Source organism: Cajanus cajan, chromosome 7 (genome assembly GCF_000230855.2).
Source record: "Cajanus cajan strain Asha chromosome 7, NIPB_CcT2T_4, whole genome shotgun sequence".
Taxonomy (NCBI): Eukaryota; Viridiplantae; Streptophyta; class Magnoliopsida; order Fabales; family Fabaceae; genus Cajanus; species Cajanus cajan.
Genome location: NC_138523.1, coordinates 4,880,953 through 4,901,122, shown reverse-complemented (window position 1 = coordinate 4,901,122; position 20,170 = coordinate 4,880,953). Strand labels below are relative to the sequence as shown.

Here is a 20,170-nt window from a genome sequence, read left to right as displayed (position 1 = left end):
AAATATTAAAAAAATGAAAAAAATAGAAAAAAAAAGGAGATAAATATAGAGAATTGTAATCCTTCCTTTAAAAAAAACTCAAAAGCATCATCATACATTGAAAATGGAATCTTGAAGTGTAAAAAACAAAAAAATATTATTACATAGACAACTAGCAAAACAAAGAGAAATAAATATTAAAGTTTCTTAGAGAGACTATGTTGGTATAGAGAAAAATGCAATCTGGGGTTTGTATATTTTTTTTTTATATCTCTAAAGCTTCCTTTCTATTATTTTCAACTTTTTCTTTCTATGAGTTTTCTTTTAATCTCAATAGACATTCCTCTTCTAGCTCTCTAAATGTTCTTTTTAAAGTTAAAAATGTGTCTCAATTGCTTATTTCATGATCCCTTATTTTTTGATTTTGCAATTGTAATTGATTACTCACTTCATCCATTTTGTAACTACTCTTATCAAATATTTCATACACTTCAATTTTTTTTTCTTTTCCATTTTTAATAAAATAGGATAAAATTTGTTATTCACAATTGCTTTAGGACTATGGGAGATTCCACCTTCATATATTTAGACTTTTTACACTCATTAACAAATGACTTCTTTGTTTTCCTCTTTGACATGTTTCTTAAACATAACTTTCTTTTTGTGAAAGCTTCTCGGTCCTCCCTTCTTCGTCAACATGTTCTTGAACGTTTTGGACACTACAAGAAAACGATAAATAAGTGGCGAAAAATAAGCGTCGGCTAATAGCTGAAGCAAATAGTCTCGAAAAAGTCGACGCTATTTTAAAATATAGCGTCAGCTTTTCCGACGCTAAACTTAAATAAATTTAAATTAAATATTTTAAGTTTAGCGTCGAAAAAGCCGACGCTATTATTTAAATATAGCGTCGACTTTTCCGACACTAAACTTAAAATATTTTAAATTTATTTTAAGTTTAGCATCGGAAAAGCCGACGCTATTCTTTAAATATAGCGTCAGCTTTTCCGACACTAATTTAATTTAAATTTAAATTAAGTTAGTGTCGGAAAAGCCGACACTATATTTAAAGAATAGCGTCGACTTTTTTGACACTAAACTTAAAATAAATTTAAATTAAATTTATTTTAAGTTTAGCGTCGGAAAAGCTGACGCTATATTTAAATAATATACGTGCTTCGAAAGAGATAAAGATAATTTTTTGAATGTTATATACGCATAATGTGTTCTAGTACACTTGGTTATCAAGTTCACTTAAGACCTCAAGATTCACGGATCGAGTCCCAGGAATGTTAAAAATACGAACGAATAAATGATAAGTGAGAAAAAGAAGATAAAGAAAAAAATAAAATAAATTTTGTGTCAACATAGTGTCGGCTTAACCGACAATAAAAAATTAAAATAAATAAATTTGTTAGTGCCGGCTTAGCCGACACAAAAAAAATTGTGTCAACTTATTTAGCGTCAGCCAAAAATCGACGAATAACCGACAATATTATGTCGATTTTTATGATTTGGAGTCAACTTTTGGCCGACTCTAAATTAAAACATTATTGTAGTGGGATATGAGAGATATGTCATCATCCATCGAGTTCTCAAAACTTTTCTTTGAGCTGGTACTATCATACTCCACCTTTATAGTTTTACCTTTGTCTCTCTATTTTTCCTGGTTTCATCAATCCTTAGAGCAATAGAGTCATTAAATTTTAGGTGATCCCGACTGTTTAGATGGACTTCATGAGCTCTTAAGGTTCCCAGAAGTTCATTGAGTGTAAGGGTTTTAAGGTCTCGTGTCTCTGATATTGCGATGGCCTTTGACTCCCAAATCTTCGAATAGTTATCTAAGATCTTCAAGTTGTTCTAAGATTTAGAGAACTCGGTTACTAAGGATTTTAGCCCATTGAGAATGGTTTGAAATCTTTCAAGCATCACATCAATAATGATTTTGTTCTCATTCATAAAGAACAACTCATAATGCCTCTGAAGAATAACAATTCGTCTGAGCTACATCGTCAATTCCCTCATAAGTTACCCTGATGGCTTCCCACATTTTTTAGAAGTCTTACAAATACAAAACTTGTTGTACTTCATTCGAGACAAAGAGTAAGCTAGGATGTATCTTGCCTTTTGTGTTGAGTTGTAGGATGTTGCAGTCTTCACACATGTACTTGTTCTCTAGCTTGGTCACAAGTACATCACCAGATGTCATGATCTTCTAGAGATGATATTGGGTGGATTTGATGAACATCTCCATTGTATCCTTCCAATATGAGTAGTCTTCTCCATTATAGGTTTATGGCCTTATAAGAGAAGCTCATTCAAGTAGGTACTAACTTTCACAACTTCTCACCTTAGGATATTTTCCTTTAGCATGGTTAGATGTTCAACCCTGTGAAAAGGCTAAGCTTTAATACCAAACTATGGAGAAAATAAAGACACTAGAAGGGAGTTGAATAATATAAATAAAAAAACTCAATACATTTTCAAAATAGTGAAGTAGTATCAAGATCTTAAAAGTGCATATGAAGAGATAAGATCAAAGAACACATAATATTTTTATACTGGTCATCTCAACCACCGAGTTTATGTCCAGTTCTTGATCAACCTGATCAAGTTTCAATATCTTTCACAAAGATACAAATATTCTTTCACAAGTCACTTTTGACTCAACCTAAGTATTCTTTAACTTACCTCTTCAAGCATCTACCAAAGTATTATTTGAACAATGAAGCCTCTACAATCTTCAACAACCAAATATTATTTACATAAAAGCCTATTAAGACTTCAAGTAATAACACAAAGTAAAGTTGGGAGTCACTTATTATTTCATCTTACTCACAAGACATGATACAAGTAATTTACATACAAAGATATATAGAAGGAATGAAATAAATTTTTGCAATTGTTGTTTTCTTTATGAGTCTTCAAGCTTCTTTATGTAGACGCCTCATGAAGACAATCGTTACAAATTCTTGAGCTTCTCTCACAAGCTTGTTTTGTCTTTTTTTTTTTTTGCCTTCTTTGTTTGTATAGAGTGAAATGTTTGTTGGTACATTAAATGCATTTCACCAAATTGTCACTTTTTATTTTATTAAAAAGTCTACTTATCACCTTTAAGGTATAAAGCAGGAGGAACTATTACATGTGTCAGTTGAAAATGACTTTATCCAAAACTTTGCACACTTTAAGATATTTGCATGTCCTTTTTCTGACAAAAAACACATTAATTTGTTTTTTTTGTGAGGTTCAAGTGTCAAATCTGTTATTCCTTTGATTTGTTAATTATATATATATATATATATATATATATATATATATATATATATATAATGCATTTGTTTAAAGTGATTGGATTTGGTAAACTACACATCATTGTAACCAATCGTCAATTTAAGTTTGTCTTTCTATGTGTCAGAAAAATATTTCTTTAAAAAAGGTTCAAGTTTATTAACATTAAAATTTATATTATGAGGGATTTAAGATTACCTTTTGATGTAATACACTTGGTCATATGCTTTAGGGCTTTATTAATGCTTTGGCATTATAAGGAAATGAAGTAGAGAAGGCTCAATATAAACACACTCCTTTAGTCGTTCACAATCATTTTTGCAATTAACTTTCCTTTTCTAGACACTTGGTTAGTTTTAGTTTACTATACCATTTTGGGCGTATACTAAAAGAGTAAATAAAGTATTAAAGCATTTGTAGCAAACACAAATTATCAGGGCACCTATAAACCCTTGAATTTGAATGTTTATAAGTCTATTTTTTGGTGCGTAAACTTTCAACAAGCATTGGAGTCATGGATACTTAAGGACGCAACATTGGTCATAACACATTGGATGTTGGACGCAACTGCTGATGACTAGCCTATATTACTAAGTGTTTCACTAGTTAAGTTTTACGTGTTTGTAGAAAATGATTATTTATAAAATCATTTTTATTCTTCATTCTTTCTATGTGTTTAGAAACACGATTCTTAAAATGATTTGGACAAATATTAATCTACCAATGACATCACTTTATTATCATCAAAACTAAAATATTATACACATTTTTTCTCTGGTTCAACACATAGTTGGGTACCTTATTTGAAAAAACATAAATAAGACATTTCAATCAAAATACTTGATTTTATCATTTATAATAGATAAAGATCAATATTACTATAAACTTTTTTAAAGTCACTTATCATAAAATTCGTTGGAGATAGACTTATCAAGTCTTTTGTTCAACAAACTTTATAACCCATAATATAATGTTACTCAGTTTCAGTAGCCACTAGTAAATGATACCTGCAACCTCAACAGAAGGAAGAAAAAAGAAAACTATAAAACAACCATCTTCATGGATGCATTACGAGTGTCTAGGATTAAGTTTTTCTCTTTTTCAATGCATAATTGAGTTCCAAACCTAACTTAATTTTCATAGAGCATTTTCTTTCCATTAAAAGTGTTTTCCAAGTATTTTTCAATTAAATAAATTTTAGTCACGACTCCAAAAGTTAAATTATGAAAATAATTTCTAATTTCTTTTCACCATTAATCTACGACAATTTTATTTGCGTTACCTATGAATATCTTCAATTGCTTTTGGCCGTTGAAATTTGTTTTCTTAGTTTTAATTTTCATAATTTTTTTAAAAATAATATCTATTATTGTTAACGGGTGACTTAACACACAAATAATTGTCATCATCATTATGAGGTGTCATAATTATCCTCTTGCTATACTATCAATAATGTGAATTTTTCTAAGAAAATTGCTTCATCGACCGAAGAAAAAGTTTCGAATCAGCGTCCAAATGTATAAAATATTTATATTTTAAATAATTTTATTATAAAATAATTATTTAATTTAATATTTTATAATTTAAATTATTTTCTTAAAGTTTTGGAACATGTTTCGGAACATATTTCAGAACGTGTAGAATTTTTCTTTTTCTAATGCTTTTAAAATTTACAAGAATTAATAAACAAGAAAACTTTTTGGGCCGAAGTAAAAAAAAAAAACTTACATTTATAAAAATTAAAAACATATTTAACTCTAATTTTAAATAATTAACACAAATCATACTTAGATTTCATGAGTACTTCAAAGTTTTATTAAGTTCAAAATATTTTATTCAACATAAATAACAATAGGGTCCTTACATGGAAAATATTGTCATGCATACTACATGATAACATGGTTCCTTACATGGAAATTGTTTTTATTCAAAGTACACAACAATAGGGCTCCTTACTTGGAAAGTGCCATCATCCCAAATCAAAGAAGAAGAAACTATACCCACATTAATTATCCCTTCAATCGTAAGAGTGAATGACTTCTTTTGACCCACAGATGAAAAGGACAAAACATCTGGCTCCACTTTAAAGTTCAACAAGGAAGGAGGTATAGTTACTCTAGCTCTATATTTTGATGTAGCGGATCCAACATTGGTAACAGTTCTATGAAAAACGTGAGTAAAAGGTGTTGAGGTGTTCATGTAGAGCGCAAAAGATGGGAGATTTAGATCCCAAACGGTTCCAATGTTGTCTTGTGTACAACTGCTATTATCAGCTGTAATAGTTCTTATCTTCTTAGCATCATAACCTTGGCCACACAAAAACTTGACATAATCAATTTCATTGGCATCATATACTAAGCCAGGACTCACTGCCTTAATAGGGTCAATTTGTCCCGCACCATAAGCAAATTCAGCTTCAGGATTAAGTGCGGAACTCATTGGGGTAGCTGCATCACGAGACAAAAATATTGGTCATCATAACGCATAAATATATTTATATGACTGAAAGTTTAGCATTTAAATGGATGGAATTAATTATTGGCAAAAACATAGTTATATTTACTCAAAGGGTTTTATTGTATTATAATATTTCTAGATTTTCTTTTAATATCATTCTTAAATATAGGATAACTTTTTATCACTACATCTTCGCAAACTGATTTTACTAAAATGTAAAACAAACATGCCCTAGATGGTTATATATTTCCTTAATTGAAAACTAAGCTTCACAAAAGAAAAAAAAAATTATAATTATGTGATTTAGAAATTGAGATTACTCATTACCAGTAGTCATTAATGCTGATTTGATTGTTGCCGGAGACCAATCAGGATGAAATGATTTGATATAGGCAGCTGCTGCAGTAACATGAGGGCATGCCATTGATGTACCATACAGTATATTATAATTTACTTTTCTCTTATCATCTTTAGACATAGAAACAGAAGCAATTGGAGACCATGCAGCCAAAATGCCAACTCCTGGAGCAGCTAGATCAGGCTACAAAAATAGGAAAAATGGAATAAAGTAATATGGAAATGGAAAATTTCCATGTTATGTATATTATTATATGAAGTTACCTTAAGAATGTCTGAAGTAATTGCATTTGGACCTCTAGATGAGAATGAAGCCACGTAAGGGGATAATGAATCTTTGCCTTCATTACTCTTAAATATAATGGCTGTTGGATTACTATAGTAACCAAAAATGATATCATATAAATTAATCACGTGTATTGAAGAATAAAGAAATTGGCATGAACTATATATGATCCTAACTGCAGAAAAATAAACGTACCTTGTTGAATTTATGTAAGACTGTATGAGTATCCCATCTTTTTGGGTAAGGCTAACCATTGGCAATGCAAATATGTCTGAGACATCTTTCGGCGATATACTTCTTACAAGAATACCAGCTACCTTAGAAATCAATCCCTCAAATGAAGTACCTTCAGAAATATCGCATAAAACAATCTTCCCCTTCACCAAATCTTCATCTAATGAACTTTCGACACAAAACCTAAGTAAATATAATGTTAGAATTGAATCCATAACGAGAGAGAAATAATAGGTTATGCATTACATTGTAAAACAATTTTATATCACCATTCAATTGTAAATCGTTATGTATGATAAGTATATTGACTTTAATTATAATTAATATAAAAATCTTATTAATATTAATTTCTAATTGATTCACAATGTAAAAGTCGCGCTTTTATATTAGTAGTGCATTCTCATTAATTAAACTCTAAAAAATTATAACTTTCTACCAAAAAAATATGAAAAACAAGAAAAAAAAAAAAGAAGAAGATAATAATGATATATAGTTGCATTATACCTGGATACAGAACTATTGTGTCCACCAGTTAAGTTGGGTGCATCTCCGGCATAAATTAACGGATAACTTTCATTGTTCAGATCAAATGAATTTATTGAAACTCCCTGTATATTAGCCAAGCTTCTATGTTAAATAAATTATACCTACATATATTGTAAGCAAATTATCTCTAAAATGAATAAAAATATATTTATTTATAATTTAACTTAAAAAAATCGTCCTGAAAACTCTTCAAATTTAAGGATAAATAATACATTAATTTTTACATACTTACTGGTGATTTAAAAATATATGTCCCCTTAAGTAATTTTGTCATTTTTCTAATTGGAATATGAATAAAAGTTACACTCAACAACTTATATTTAAAACAATGATTTTATTTTAAAACTCACACTATGTATGTATATATAAATGAATTTCATTTTTTATATTAAAATAATTAACTTAATTATTATTTTTTATTCCAAAACATTCTTACAAACAAGTCTCAAGAGAGAAATATATAACAAGGCAACATAGAAAAATGAAGCTAGAAAAAGTTAGAAGATGTGATACATAATTAGGAAAAACATAGATGAACTATTACTAGAAATTAAATGTTATGTATGTATATTGCAAGAATAAAATAATATTGCACTCAATTACCTCGTAGACGGTGCCATCACCCAACTGAACACGAGTAAAAAACTTTCTGTCTATAGTGCTGGCAGCTACAGAAAGTAACCATGGTGCATTACTAGATATTGTATAAAGATCTGGACCAAAGTTACCAGCAGCATGTGATGTTAATATCCCTTTCTTCATTGCATGGAAAGCCCCTATGGCGAATACATCTTCGAAATAGTCGCTGAATACTACCGTTCTAGGTGCTAGGGAAATGGAGAAGATGTCAACACCATCTTCAATGGCTTCATCAAAGGCTTGAAGGATGTCAGCATCATAACAACCTGAGGACCAACAAGGTTTGTACACAGCAATGCGTGCTGATGGAACTCCACCTCTCACTGTTCCTGAGGCAAGTCCAAAAAAACTTGTGGACTCAACTAAGTTCCCAGCAGCAATGGATGCACAGTGAGTACCATGGCCACTTGAATCCCTTGCAGATATGATGTCATTTCCAAATGTACCATGTATGCGAAAATATTTTGCTCCAATAATTTTGCTGCAAACAAGATATAAACCATGATTAAATAAACGATTAGGTACTCTTTGACGAAAAAAATATACCATATATGAATGGTTATTTCGATGAAGTGTGTGTATAAATATTATGTACTTGTTGCATGTAAAGTTATGGCAAGTGCCCTTCCATTCCCTTGGCGGTGGACCGAATCCTTTGTCATTAAAACTATCGGACTCAGGCCAGATTCCAAAATCTATTACTCCAACAATTATGTCACTTTCTTTATTTGCTCTTTTGACATTCTGAGAGAAGCCTAAGAAATCCCAAGACTTTGTTGTCTGCATCACATTATTTTTGTTTTGGAAAACCGAAACCACTCCATCCAATCCTGAACAAATCATACGTCAAAATAAATAAATAAATAAATATATATATATATATATATATATATATATATATATATATATATATATATATAAAAGATGAAAGATCCATTTGTTCTCGAAGTAAGTCTATATAGACTTACTTCGTTCAATAACTTATATTTTATATTAAATTTTAACGATTTAATTATTAAATTTAAAATTTTTAATACATAAGCCAAGTTTATAAATTTTTTAAGAAGTTGAAAATTATTTGATATTTTGTTTCATTAACTCAAATCAACATATAAAATGATTTTATTATTATTCATTAATTTGAATTAATAAAATAAAATATCAAATATTTTACAAAATTTTTAAAAATTTGCAAACTTGATTTATGCACTACAAAAAATATGCAATTTAGCGACCACCAAAATCGGTCACTAAATTGCTAAAATCAGTCGCTATTTACCTTAGTGACCGAATTTTATCAGTCTCTAATTAAAACCCTGGTTGCTAAGCTATTTAGCGACGAAAAAATTTTCGATCGCTAAATATTTATTTTTTATTTTATTAAATTTTATAGACATCGCAAATTTGGTCGCTACAAACCATTCAAATTTTATTTCACAATACTTAACTTTTTAGCATGTTTTGTCCTTAATTACACAATTTTTGGAAACTTTCGAGAAGGTCACCCATCCCTATATTACTTCAAGTCAAGCACGCTTAACTGTGAAGTTCTTATGAGATAAGCTACCGAAAAGCAAATGGATGTTATTAGTATAAGTAATACAAATTAATTCATTTAAGTCATCCTCAACTATCCAATCTCATACTTATATTATCTTTAGATCCTTATCATTTTGGTGTATTTGGACCGTTATAAATATATAATAATTATATTACTAATAATAATAATTATATTATATTTTAATTAATCTTTATTTATATATATACTTACTTTTATAATTAACAATCTACTTATTTTTATTTAAAATTAATTTTATGATACAATTTAAATTATTTATTATAAATTTAAAAGTTTAAGTAATAATTTATATATTTTAAAATGAGAAGGGTTATAATAATACTGGTATAACTTTTACTAAGTATTACATCGCTCAATAACTTTATATTAAATGTGAATTTTGTAAATCCAACCATTAGATTGAAAGTTCATATCACTTTATATGTTTATATTAATTTTTGTTAAAATTGAACAACAAATTAAAAGTAATCAAAGTGCTCATTTTTTATTTGAAATATATATATTACGTCAATTTTGTTTTACAAGAATGAAGTATCAAATCATCTTGAAATCATATAAGATTTTGTATATATGATCTAAGAGTAAAAAACTTTCAATCTAACGATTGAATTTATAAATTTCACATTTAATATAAAGTTATTGAGCGATGTAATACTTAGTAAAAGTTACACTGATGTTATTATAACCCTTTTCTTTTAAAATATTATTTTTATAAATTAAATTTAACATTTTAAATAAATTATTAATTAACTTAATATATTTATTCATCTTAAATCTAAGATATAAAATTCAAAAAATGTATTTATCCTTGTTTTATTTTCTAATTATCAACCATTAATAAAATACTAATTTAAAATCTTATCTAGTTATATCATAATATTTTCATATCAAGTTTAAAATCAGATATTAGTTATACAAAAATATTAAAATCATATAGTAAATTATTAATAAGATTCTAGTTAAATAATTTAAAATAATTAATTTTATCACACAACAATAAAGAAATACTAATAGTTAAGAAAATACATAGAGAGGATGTTATAATTCTTTTTTTCCTTAAGATATCACATCTCTTCTATCAATAAAATTTAAATATAAAAATTTATTTAAAAATAAAGTTATCATAACTTAGAAATATATATTATAAATATATATATATGGATCAAAATAAATAAGAAATTTTAAAAAATTCATATACTCTAATTAAAAAGCTGCCTAAAAAACCAATCGTAAAAATACCTCTAAATATTTTTTCACATAAATAACTATTGGTATTAATTATGTAGGAGTGCATATTATTTTTTTTATTTATTATAAATTAATGTCTTCCTCTTACAAAAAAAAAAAAAAGAAAATGTGATTGATACTGAACAACAATATTATCATCACTTTTAAGCAATTTATAAATTTTTTTAAGTTTTATTTAATGACTGAATAGAATTTCGTCGTTAATTTTAACTAATATTTAGCAACTGAATAGAATTTTGTTGCTAATTTTAACTAAAATTTAGCAACCGAATAGAATTACATCACTAATTGTAACTACTATTTAGTGACTAAATTTAATTTCATCGCTAAAAAAATAAAAATTTATGATTTAGCGACGAAATTAAATTTCGTCGCTAATTTTAACTAATATTTACCGATTTTGTCACTAATTTTAACTAATATTTACTAACCAAATTTAATTCTGTCGCTAAAAAAATCAAAATTTATGATTTAACGACCGAATTGAATTTGGTCGCTAATTTTAACTTATATTTAGCGACCTAATTAAATTCCGTCGCTAAAAAATCAAAATTTCTAATTTAGCGACCGAAATAGCGACCGAATTTAATTTTGTCGCTAAAAAAATCAAAATTTCTTATTTAGCGACCGAAATAGTGACGACTTATTTTGGTTGTTAAATCGGTGGATATTTTGATTATTCATAATCGGCCGCTAAATAGCGACTGATAAATTTCGGTCACTAATTTTGGTCGCTATTTTGCAATTTTCTAGTAGTGATGTATTAAAAATTTTATATTCAACAGTTAAATCGTTGAAATTTGTATAAAATATGAATTATTGAACATAATAAATATATATAAACTTACTTCTAACGTAAACAGATCCCTTCTCTTTCTCTCTATATATATAAAAAGAGAGAGAGAAAGAACAAGAGAAAAGGAAAGGGGGAGGGAACGTTTGAAATGAAAAAAAAAATTAATAATAACCTTTTGATTAATAATGAAAACAATTAAACATTGAAATTAAAACTCAATGATAAACACCTTTTATAAGATCATTATTATCATTACCTCCATGACTACAACTATCACCACAACCTACAATCGCCATCAGTCAATCACTACTATCATCACTAGTGTTGTATTGTCGTCACCATCCACATCATTATTACTATCATCATTATTATTGCAAACTTCTTTCGCTTCTACTACAACCATCACTATTAGCACCACCAACATTGACACCACTTGTGGCGGCATTATGGTAACATTAGTAACACTGATGATGATGACAATAGTAATGATAATAGTGATGAAAGTTGTGGTCATGGTAAAAGTCAAGACAAAAATGGTGGGTGATGCTAATGGTGATGGTTATAGTTATGAAGACGATGATAGTGTTAATCTCATAGGAGTTAGGTTTCTATAATTGAATTTTAATCTCAATCATTGACTATTTTTATATATAACATAAAAGCTATTATTAATACTTGTTGCATCTCATTTTAAGAAGTTTCTTAAAATGCATTCTTTGTAATGAGATCTTTTAATGATAATCATTAGATTATAATTTAAAAAAATTATATTCAAGATTAAAACATGATTATTATTACTGCCCTCGCTACAATTTCCGCCTACCACCATTGTTATTGACTCCACTACTACCATTGTTATCTTGTGACGATAGTGTTTGAGAAGATCGTGATAATTATCACTATGGTAACAATGATGACAATGATGAGTGGTGGTGACAATAGTGTCTTTTATTACTATGATTGTCATTATCATCATTGATGTTATCGTCATTGTTGTTGTTATATGGCGTCATCAATGGTGATACAGTGGTAAGGCGACACCAATATATTATAAGAGATTTTTATAATGGAGTTTTAATTTCATATAATTTTTTAAAATTTTAATCAAATGTCTAATTAAAAGTCCTCATTTCTCATTTAAAATGTCCCATTTAAAATTACAATGACAACCCATTTACAAATTTCAATATTGTTGAAAATTCAACCTAATTCACTAAGAACCTATAGCTTATCCAGGTTAAACCCGTGGTGAGTTGGACTTGCTCACGAACCCACTCACATAAAAAAAAAAAAAAAAAAAAACCTACAATCCACTTATATAAAAAAATTTAAAATCCACAACCCGCTCAAAAAAAAAATTCATAGCCACTTATTCATTTAGTTAAATGTCACATTAGGAGGGTTATTTATTAGGTCAGATAATTATTTTTGTGGAAGAAAAAGAAAAGAAATTAGAAGAAAAAAAAATATTGTGTGGTTAGACATTTGAAAAAAAAGATATTTTATTTTAAAAATAGATTTGACTGAACAGATATTTAAAAAAAAAATATGGCTTGACATTTGAAAAAGAAATCATTTTTTTTCAATTTTTTTAAAATTAAGTGAACCAACACGTTTAACCTACCAATTTGTAGTGAGTCGAGTTGAGATCATTTTTTGTTAGTTCATTAGAGGGTGAGCCGGATTGGATTGAATCATTTAGTAGTCAACCTATGGTGCGTCAAGTCAGGTTAGGTGACCTGTTTTGATAGCTCTAGGTTTAAATTTAAAAACCTACACAAAATCATACATTTAATAATATTTTTGTATAATGTAAATATAATTGATTCAACCATTAAATTATGTGATATTATGTATAAAATCATGTATATCAAATTTCATATAATTTGAATTTTTGTAAATATATTATCCAAAAAAAAATATTTACACGTATTTTAAATATCATATATTATATATTTAAATAACGTAATATGATGAACTACTAAATAATTGTATCATTATGTAAAATTTGATATACACAATTGTGATTATAATATCATATAATTTAAAAATTGAATTAATTAAATTTGTATTATATAAAAAATTATTAAAAGTATAAAATTTATTATAAATTTTTAGAGTTAATGTTAACATATCTTAACACACACGCACACGCGATTCTAATTACAATACCTCTCATTCTCATTGCTTCCTTTTTTGTTAGCTTTGCCACAAATCCATTAAAACTCTTCTTGTAGCTATGTAGCAAAGCATCTGATGCAAATTTGCTGGATGAATATATCACTGAAATTGTAAATATTATAGTAAAAGTAGGTCTTCCTTACCTCCCAGAAAGTAAACAAATTAACTTGGCAAATACTTTTTAATTGATCAAAATCATGCATGTTCATAAATATAAAATATGAAAATGCTATAATAGAAACCAATCTAGAAATTTTAAGCCGCTGTGAGAACACTTTTTTTTTTATCATAAATTTAAAATATTTAAAATATAATACAACATTTTATAAATATAAAATATACATTTTAGTTTTTCTATATAAGTTTTCATATTTTGAAAACAGATAATATTTTCAAGTCTATTTGAGAAAGTATTTTAGGAGTTTATAAGCTCCTTTGATTAGTTTATAAGTTAGTTTGACTAAAATAAACTTATTTGTTACAAAATTTTGTACAAAACTTATTTTAAAAATTTATAATTTATTTTTTTAAGTTAATTGAACTAGTTTATAATTTATAAACTTTTAACTTATTTTTTTTCTCATTTTTTATCCTCGTTAATTTAATTTAATTTTCTTTTTATCTTTTTTAATTTAAAAATTATTTTACCTTTCTTGTCATTCTCTCACTCTTATTATAAAAACTATTTTATGTCATATTAAATTTATTTGTTATTTAATTTTATCAAAATAATTTAATTCAATCAATTAACTTGTGAATTTTTAATTTTTTAACTTTCAATTTATAATTTATAAGCTTTCAGCTAATTTATTATTAACTAACTCTTCATTTTCAACATTATTAAAATTCTTTCTCTATATATATGTTATTAAACAAACATGTAATCAATATAATCATAACTAATATAATGTTCATAAAATATAATATTTTAAACCATAAAAATAAAATGAGTAAATAAAAATATTTAATTTCCTATTAAAATAAAAATAAAATAAATAATATAAAAATTATAATTTTAAATATTCTATCTAATAATGAACTTTTGAAGAAAAAAGAAATGAAAATTAGAGTTATGTTTTTTTTATATGAATAATAATTTTTTTATTTTGATCTACATAACAATTTTCAATATGAAAATTGATAAGGGATTATGTGTTAATAGGAGTTATAAGACAATTTTTTATAATATTAAAATGGTGTTATTTTAAATATAAAAAAGAGAGAGAAGGCAATATTTTATTTAAGTACAAGAGCATTACAAATGATATATGTATACTAAAATATAAAATAAAAAAAAAGTTGAAAAGTTTAACTGCCCCCATAATTCGTTGTACATTTATTGTATTTAATTATACTAATGTAACCATTAATAGTACTATTAATAACATATGATTCCATTATAGTTTAGAAAATCATCAATTATATTTTTGAAAAACCGTACGATTATTATAATACATTATATTATTAATATAGATTTATAATGTTTATATATTAACTACTTTAGTTTTATCAGATAAAAATTATATTAATAAGCCATCAATATATTTTTGGTCTTGTAATAGACCCTTTTTTTTTTAATTTAGGTATTTATAAGATTATATTTTAAAATAAGTTTTGTAAAATTTCTTTTTATAGTTTAATCCCTGTATTATACTGATTTTTTATTTTATTTTTATTCTTGTAAATAATTTTCATTTAAAGTTCATGTTATTTTTTTTAAATGAAATAATTCAAAAATAACAAAACATTATAAGGACTGCAAAAATAGGTAAAATTACAAAGACTCTAAAGCAAAATATATAACAAAGACTAGATAAAAAAAAAAGAGTTAAAAATAGTTTTTAAAAATAAAACATAATTTTATAAGAACAAAGAAAAGGTCATGCAATATAAGTATATATATATATATATATATATATATATATATATATAATAATAAACCTTAGAATTTGGATGATTGTTACTTTTTCTTGTTCATATAAAGCTATTTATTATGTAGTTTTTACCAAATGTTATTTTCACAATAAATTTATATTAAATATAAGTTTGATGGAATCAACAGTTGAACCGTAGATTATATTATCATAGATGTTTATGTTAAATTTTATTAAAAATTAAACAATAACAACAACAACAACAAAATAATTAGATTATTCATATTTTAAATATATATATATATATATATATATATATATATATATTATCTTAATTTTGATTTAAATGAATGAGATCTTAAATAATTTTATTAATGTAAATTTTGTATTTAATTTTAACAAACTTTCAATTCAACAATGAATTTTAGAAAATTATCATTCAATTGAAGGTTATCAATTAACGTAATAATTGATAAAAAAAAGTTTTAGCAATTTGATACCAAGTACCAACCTATTTTTTTAAAATAAAATAGAAGATTTAATAAACTGATTAACGTAACTAATTAACAGTTGTACTAAATATTAGTAGAAATTAGCATAATTACCTTTTTATTATGTTTTTAAAAGCAAAATAGGCAGATTTTAAAGCTAATTATGATGGACATCATATGGTTCTACTAACTTTGCTGTACGTAATTGACTCTGAAATTCAAAATTTTGTTTCAATACACCGTTTATTTTTAAAAACATATTCTGAAGTTGTTTCTAAAATAAATATTTGTGGTGATTTTTCTGTTTTTAATTAGGTTAAATTGATTTTTTAAGTTCTATAGTACCAAAATCCATACCTTTATTTTTAATTTTATAAAATCTATAATTTTGATCCTTTTTTCAAATCCTTCTATTAATTGATAAAATTGCAACGTTAATTATTGAAAAAATGAAATGATGATCAAAATTTAATAATATTTAGAAAAAACTTTACTTTTACTTTTAATTTTAATCTTGTAAAAATAATAAAATAAAATGAAAATAAAAATAAAAATTAAAACTGTAATTTAGTCAAAATATTATAAAATATTTATAATTATTTCATCAACTTAAAATCAAATTATGATTAATATTACAATTTTAATAATTAATGAATAAACATTCAATATAAAAAGACTAAAATGATAAATTTTATAAAATTGAGAAACTAAAAATAAAAATCTAATATCGTGAATGTTATAAGAGATGAACAGTGTAGAATTTATCCTTTTAATTATTTTTGTTGTCATGTATACTAACCACGGTTGCGACACCCTCAATATGTTAAATATCATATCGTTATTATTTCAAAAGATCAAGCAAAAGTGTTTGAACAGTTACATCGAAATAATCTTAATTTTGAAATATTAGTAGTGGGAAAAAAGTTGCTAGTCATTTTAGATACCCAAACAAATTTTTTTTTATAAAAAAGTTTCAATTAGTTTAGCAAAATACATGCATGAGTAACGTTGACCTCTTTATGATCATGTTTATTAATAATAAAAATAAAATACACAAACAAAAATATAATATGCGTAGCAATTAGGCAATTGCATAACCTGTCAAGGATACTTCCAAGCATACTAATGTGAAGTAATTCTATGGATTGGACGGTGTCCTTGGAATGATCACCCATGTAAACAATATATGTCTGCATATACCACATATAGCATATGTTCAGAGTGCAATATCAATTAAAAATATAATATTATAAAAAAATTAAATTTACTTTTAGTTTCTATAATTATTTTTTATGTAATATTTGTCTCTGAAATCTTTTATTTTAAAATTAAATAATGTTAATTCATCATTAACATATTAATCAAAATTAAACATAAAATTATAACAACTGTACATGTCTGTAACCGATGTTAGTTAACCACGTAGTACTATAATTAAAAATAAAATTGCTTGAATAAATTATAAATTTTAATTAAAATAAAAAATATAACATATTTGTTGGAAAAACTTTTTTTTTTTTTTTTTAATGTATGGAGGCCAATATAACTGGGTAACTATTAAGAAGTTTTATTCACATACATGTTAATATTTTATATTTAATTTTAGATGATATATTAATGATAAAATAATATTACTTAATTTTAAAAAATAAAAGAACCAAATTTACAATAAAATTTTAAAAAAAATGAAGATTACACATTTGTAATATGACGTGCAAAAATTAGATCACTAATGCAGAATGTAAATAAATATTTTAGCCTCTTAAAATTTTTAATATTTTTTATTCATTATGAAAGCTTCCCAAACTTTTCTTAAACATTAATCACATTTATGGGCATATATATATATATATATATATATAATTAATGGGGTAATAACTTTTTTTTACGGAAATTAATGGAACTTTAATAAAAAAATTTAAAAATAGATAATGTATTATATATTAGAATCTAGCAAAGGAGAAAACTTTAATTTTTAACATAAGAGAAAAACGAAAGGTAATATTCATCTAGAAGGAGGAGAGTGTAATTTATTTTTTTAAAAATATATTAAAAACGACAAATAAAAATTTAAGAATTAATCGACCGAGTAGTAATTACTAATCCGCAAGTAAAGTAATTGAATACCTTTGGCTCATCCTTTGAATATGTTTGGGTCAGAATAAGAATGCACGTAAGCATGTAGAGAACATGGCAGGAGTTTAGAGAGAACATTTTTTCAGTGGAGTTTAGGTGAATCATACCCTAGCTCTCTTACAAGTTTCCCCACAAGTTCTTCGCAATAAGAAGAATTTATAAGGGAAAAAGAATGTGATCTGGCTCTACACTGGGAATACGTATAAAACATACAATTGGGTGGTTTCAATTCGCAACTCGTATATTTCCCTTTCTCAATAATTCTAATTATATTCCACATTTTAAAAGTATAAAATTAAAGTCACAAGAAAGATCAATTAATCAGTTTCGTGTATATATGGCTAGCTGAAATTAATTAGTTGAAGAAGACCTCCAAATATGGTCAAGACCCAATTACACACGTCCAATTGGTACTGTTGACTGACTCTTGGCAAGTAAACATCGACTAAGAGTAAGATGTGTTATTATTCCTTGAATATTTCACCATGAACCTTTACTTCTATTAAAGAAAAAAAATAGCTCACCGAACATTTTTTTTTTAATTAAGTATCCCTAGGCATAGCTCACGGAACATTTTTTTTTTTAATTAAGTACCCCTAGACATAAGTCAAGGACTAACCCATCATGATGTTGAGATTGACCTTTACGTATAGCATTTTGATTTTCAGAATTAAAAATGAAATAAGTTGTTATAAAAAATATATATTATAGACATAATTAATTTGAATTTATATTAAAAATAAAATGTTTTAATAAATAAATTAAAATAAAATGGGCAGTGAGTTAAGAGAAGAGTCTTGAATTAGACTCTTGAGGTCAATGTAGAGACTTAGTAAAAATAAAAAAGAAACAAAAAGATTAAATCTTTTTGCAAGTCTATATTGAACCCTAAGAGTGTCTTTAAAAAAAATCCTCGAAGGATATATCAAAGAACATGTGGAGTAGAGACAAAAATGGTGGAAAAGTGTGTTAGTGCCTTAGGTGGTCACCTGAGGTAAAGAAAAAGTGAAAATGTCTCTTTCATGGACACATATGAGGGGTATGTGTAGTGAAACAATTTCTAAGCCTCTTAGGTTATTGATTGAAATTTGTGGATGCTTGTGGTAATTGTTTGATTTAGATGTTATTGTATGATGAATGTAATCCCAAATTCGTGATCCATGGTATTGATTTAGATTGTTTGGTGTATTTAGGGTTAGGGGTTATATGTATGAGTTTGGGGGTTCTTGTGTAACTAGATGAATATGAGTGTTTTGGTAATTCTGTGTTGTTCTAGGAATGTAATGTAACACTTTGTTTTGTGTTGATTATATGTTGCATGTTGTGTGATACTATATGTTGTTTAGTGTTGTTAAGTTGGTATTTTGTTTTATGCGTTGTTTTTAAAGATCTAATTAATGATTAAGGAATTTTTATGACTTTAGTTGTTTAGAGTTTTGTGTTAAGGTCAAAGTAGTTAACCAAAAATTGTGGAACATATACAAGGTTTTTAGAGAACTTGAACTTCAAAAGTTCATTTATGTGAATTCTAAAAAGAAGTTTTGGAGAAATAGACTCTAGAGCAAAAAAATTTTGATCTTCGATCTAATTCCACTATAACTCTTTTTTCTTTCCCTTGAAGGCTAGATTAAGTAGGACTAAAGATTCAAGTTAAGGAGATTAAAATCTTAAGAAGAAGTTGTACGAAAAGTTTCTTAATTAGTTGTTCTTTGTTGTTTCTCCCCTTTTCCCATGATTTTGGAAGCAACTGAGATAGAGGAAGTTTGTAATTGTGATTATTCTATTGTTGCTTAAGTTGATTTCAGTGTTGTCTTACCCATTGGTGGTAATTTGGGTTGAATTGATAATGTTGAAATTTTGATGTATGAAGATTGTATGTGGTAATTATTTGCAGTGTTGTATGAAGTCAAGAAAGGAGGATTTTTGAGTTCCATGTATGGATCATGTGTTATGTTAATTGAGTTTGAATTGAGAAGACAAGTTTTTATGGATAAACTTTGTCTTTTTCCCAAGAAGATAAACATGGTGCCCAGTGTGTAAGCATGGAACAATTGTCCATAATCATAATCTTGCTCAACGATA

At 26.1% G+C, this 20,170-nt stretch overlaps 1 protein-coding gene across 1 annotated transcript; it reads right to left on the bottom strand.

The window, feature by feature from the left end:
* Window positions 1-5,056: 5,056 nt before the first annotated feature.
* Window positions 5,057-18,329, bottom strand: LOC109789051 (cucumisin). The gene is made up of 10 exons (XM_029269376.2): window positions 18,080-18,329; window positions 17,051-17,142; window positions 13,579-13,673; window positions 8,379-8,613; window positions 7,748-8,264; window positions 7,103-7,206; window positions 6,560-6,781; window positions 6,343-6,454; window positions 6,049-6,262; window positions 5,057-5,711 (listed from the first exon to the last, which is right to left on the bottom strand). Exons 1-10 carry the CDS (start codon window positions 18,191-18,193, stop codon window positions 5,188-5,190), a joined length of 2,229 nt encoding a protein of 742 aa, XP_029125209.1. The 5' UTR covers window positions 18,194-18,329; the 3' UTR covers window positions 5,057-5,187.
* Between the last annotated feature and the right edge of the window lie 1,841 nt (window positions 18,330-20,170).